The sequence below is a fragment of the Eurypyga helias genome, unplaced genomic scaffold (genome assembly GCF_000690775.1).
Source record: "Eurypyga helias isolate BGI_N326 unplaced genomic scaffold, ASM69077v1 scaffold21436, whole genome shotgun sequence".
In the NCBI taxonomy this organism is placed as follows: domain Eukaryota; kingdom Metazoa; phylum Chordata; class Aves; order Eurypygiformes; family Eurypygidae; genus Eurypyga; species Eurypyga helias.
In genome coordinates, this window is record NW_010257555.1 from 4,090 (window position 1) to 8,062 (window position 3,973).

Genomic DNA, 3,973 nt, shown 5'->3' on the forward strand with positions numbered 1-3,973 from the left:
ATTCCTGCGATGTGTTTTTTAGTTTGTGTATTTTCATATTCTTGTCATTCTTTTAGAGGCAGTAAGAGAACACTTTGTAGCACCACCCACTTCTGCCTAATTGCTAATGTTTGCAAAAAAAGTCCACCATGAGATATTGTTTATCTAACAACCCCCTCCCAAAGGCATCCTGTTTTCCAGGCAAGCTGCTGCAGAGGAAGATGGAGCTGAACTGTTATGAAGGTTAATTCCTTTGGCAACAGAGTATCTGGTTTTTTTTTTTTTTTTTTTAAAGAGATGAAGCAAAGAAGATTAAAGAAAGGGTAGGGAGCAAGAAGAAAAAAAGGAAAACCCCAAATGAACCTACCCCCACATCAATAAGAGAAAGGAACATCTAGAGCAGCTTTTCAACACACTAGACAACCGTGTCGAATAATGCCTTTTCCCATGGACATTTGTACACTTTCAGAAACGCTTTGGGAAGACAGATTGGGATGTCTGAGAAGGAAGCAGCAGAATAAGCAGCTGCAGAAAAAAGTTCATTATACAACATTAAATTCATTATTTTTAAGACTAAGGGCTATGCCTGGAGATTTTTCTTAAAACATTTTGCACTTCTATGACTGTATTCACTAAATAGGTACATGTTAAATCTTTAATTTTTGCTGAAAAGGGAAACCCAGACAAGCCGTCTTCTCAAAGTTGTGGGGAACTTGCAGGTTTGCCGAAAGCAGGATTATTTGACATAGAGCATGTTTAGAAACCAACAGTTTTTTAACATTCAAGTTACACAAACTTAAGAAAACCCAATTATCTAAAGGGATGCATACATATCCTTTTGGGATATCTGTGTCTTCGCTGTTTCCAGGATCATTCTCCAGGTGCTGTTTAATTTTTTCTTCTAAGCCTACAGCATCTGCTCCTTGATACTGGTCGATTCGCACTTTGTTTCGGAAAAAGAGAAAGGTGGGTGTTGCCGATATGTTGTTGGTAGCAGCTGTCCCCTAGAAGGCAGAAATGAGTTACAAGTGTTACCTCACCCTATTGCCAAAAGCATCGGCTTGCTTCGCCCAGATGTGAATGCACACATGAGATAAAGTGACAAATATTTGTTACTCCATACAGAGCTTTGACCGTTTAAATAATCTTTTAATTGTTTTTTCCATTCTAAACACCATTTTAAGTGCATTTAAACTCTTCGGATCCTCCTAAACCTGTACAGACCTGGGCACTGTTTGGATGGACTTCACATCGTCAGAAGCTTGTGGGCACACCACAAAAACTGTGTTACTCGCTCTCAGAAGTGGAGGGCAGATCCATTTAACACCTGTGTCCCACAAGCCTTCCTTACACCCATATTCCTTCCCCCTCACAACCCACATTCACACGCACTTGGGAATTACGGCCTGCTGCAGCATAAGGCGAATTCGATTCGATTTCTACCCCTATTCGTACCTGTTAGGCACCCATAGCGGATTTTCCAGAACTTCCGTAATTTAGTGTCACTTGCAAACACTTGCCACCTCTACATTCATCTCTGTTATAATTCGCACTAATCCAAGACTTCCTTTCAACACACCATTGTTAATTTTTGTTAACGACCCTTAAGTTGATCAATAGCTCATCTGCAACGCTGCTGTCTGTTAAAAACAGCCCAGTAGTACCTGAGAGGAATGCAGTCCCCCTCATCAGATCAGCTAATTGCATTTTTCATTTTGCTCCACAGTTATGCCAGCATGTGTTTGGACAGACACTTTTTCATTCACATGGGCGCTATCTTCTACATGCAACGGTATCGCTGTCTGAAGAGTACACGCAGCTCCTAAGCCGACTGCTTCAAGGAAGGACATCGCAGTGCTAACTGCAAGAACACTTCTCTAAACAGAACTGGTGTTTGTTCCCTTCTTTGTGCTTATCCTCATTCTGGAGGATTTTGCCATACAGATATTTGTCATTCACCAAACATGCTGATAGCGACAGGATACTACACTTGGTATACCCTCTGAACGGTTTTTCTCCAAGTTTCCCGTTAGCCACATTATCTGCTCTCTCTTACAACTGAAAATGTGTTTTTGAATACTAACCTGGCACTGATGCACGTCTACTTCCAAAAACGTTGCCTGGGGATATTTGTTACTCAGAGCGTTGAAAGCTGGGGCTATCCTTAAACAAGGGCCGCATCTGTGAAAGCAAAATACAGCTAAATTAATGCCTTTTTTTTTTTTAAATCTGCCCCGGAGAGAATTACCTCGTTCGTGTTCTTACTGACATCCCTGGTCCACATAAAAATAGCCTTCCTACCTGGCTGACAGATGGCGAGCAATCCTGGTGACACAATTAACGACATTTAGAGAGACATCGTGAAGTGTCAATTCGCACTGCCTCACCCAGTTTCAACATCACATGATCAGCTTCACCTAATAATTAATACTAACTTCATGTTTCCCTTCTGATGGACTTAATTCCAGCACCTCGTACCACCAGACAAAGTCCTGCAGGCTAAAGTGACACGAGGGCAGAGTTGCCTGCTCTTCCTGAAACAAAGAGTGCTCTTAACGTGGAGTGCTAGCACTGGTTACCAGTTACCTCCTGTGGGAAAATAGTATCTGCAGTGAAATGTCCACAGGACGCCAAATGTTTAACTGTAATGACGTATCAGGCCTTCAGCAGGCACTGTATGGTTCTTACTCTGTCAAATCTCACTACCGCGGTAAGCAGTCGTGACCAGACCTGTCTGACCCCGGTGGAACAGACCCAACTTCAGCCGACATAACCACACCACCGTGTGACACCCTTGCTGACACGTATGCGGCACACACACACAACGACTCCTGCAAAGGAATACTCTCACAACTCAGCCTGCGGCGAAAGAAGCCACTAACAAGCAAACCACCAAAAATCCCCAGCAGAAACTCCCCCGACAGCAGAGGCCGTACCCACACCAGTGAGCTCTGCCGTGTGAATCTGCCAACACGTACAGCTGTAAACCAGCACAGGCGAGAACCGCTTCACCCTCCCTGCACAACAGCCGACCCGAGTTCTTCTGAGATCCAAACAGCCACTGGAAGTGGAATGGTTCAACTTCTTGTGAATGCCCCATCCCTGGGAGTGTCCAAGGCCGGGCTGGATGAGGCCTGGAGCACCCTGGTCTGGTGGAAGGTGTCCCTGCCCATGGCAGGGGGTGGCACTGGGGGGGCTTTAAGGTCCCTTCCCACCCAAACCACTCTGTGATTCTGTGCACCAGACACTTAAATAAGGGCTGAAAAAGTGAAGATAAAAAGTAGAGGCACTAAAACTTAGGACTTTGACAATAACGAGGTGCACTTTGAAGGCCAGGACCCCCAACACTATCACTGCTGTCCCTAATTCCACAAGTTAATGTGAATAACTGAGCTGTCGAGATTTCCTTTGGTCATCAACTCACCCACATCACACCAGAGTTGCACTTCAAATCCTCGCTGACTAAGGGAAAAAGAACATCTGCTTGGCCTGAGTAGAAATGATGAGGATCCAGTTAAGCCTCGCTAAGGCAGAAAACATTTTCAACGGAAACCAAGCAAGATGTTAACTCTGTTGACAGCAGCTTCCTGACTTGCAACTGGATTTTAAGCTTTTTCCCTTCTCTGATGTCCTCAGAGCACCTGCAGAGTGACAGGTTCAGAGGCTGGGAAAGCAGCTCAGCTGCAAAAAAAGTGAATTTCAAACGAGAAGAAGAAAATACCTTTATGCTGCTGTCACCATATCCACACACTACAGATAAAGAGAGTGAATAACGATAAAAAACACCACTTAATTAGCAGTTCTCGCCCGCAGCAGCTGGATAGCGATCAAAATGATACCGCGTTTTGCCAGCTAACTGCAATTCTTAAGTTTAAGGCCCTGCCTCGCCTCAAAATTAAGGGAAAAGCTAAAAAACCCTCCGGCGGTTCTCTGGGAACCTCCCCAGCGTGGGAGCGGCCAGGAGACGCCTCACCGCGGGTCAGGCCCTGCGACC

General features: G+C 44.8%; 1 protein-coding gene across 1 annotated transcript in view; it reads right to left on the bottom strand.

Moving 5' to 3' along the window:
• The window catches only part of LOC104511445 (thioredoxin-like protein 1), a gene marked incomplete at its 3' end in the record, with an annotated part of 6,961 nt that extends 3,882 nt beyond the window's left edge, over positions 1-3,079 (bottom strand). The window contains exons 1-3 of the mRNA XM_010154065.1: positions 2,916-3,079; positions 2,064-2,160; positions 810-983 (exon numbers count right to left, since the gene is read on the bottom strand). Coding sequence (XP_010152367.1) covers positions 810-983; positions 2,064-2,160; positions 2,916-3,079 — 435 coding nt within the window. The remainder of the gene's footprint in view (positions 1-809; positions 984-2,063; positions 2,161-2,915) is intronic.
• Between the last annotated feature and the right edge of the window lie 894 nt (positions 3,080-3,973).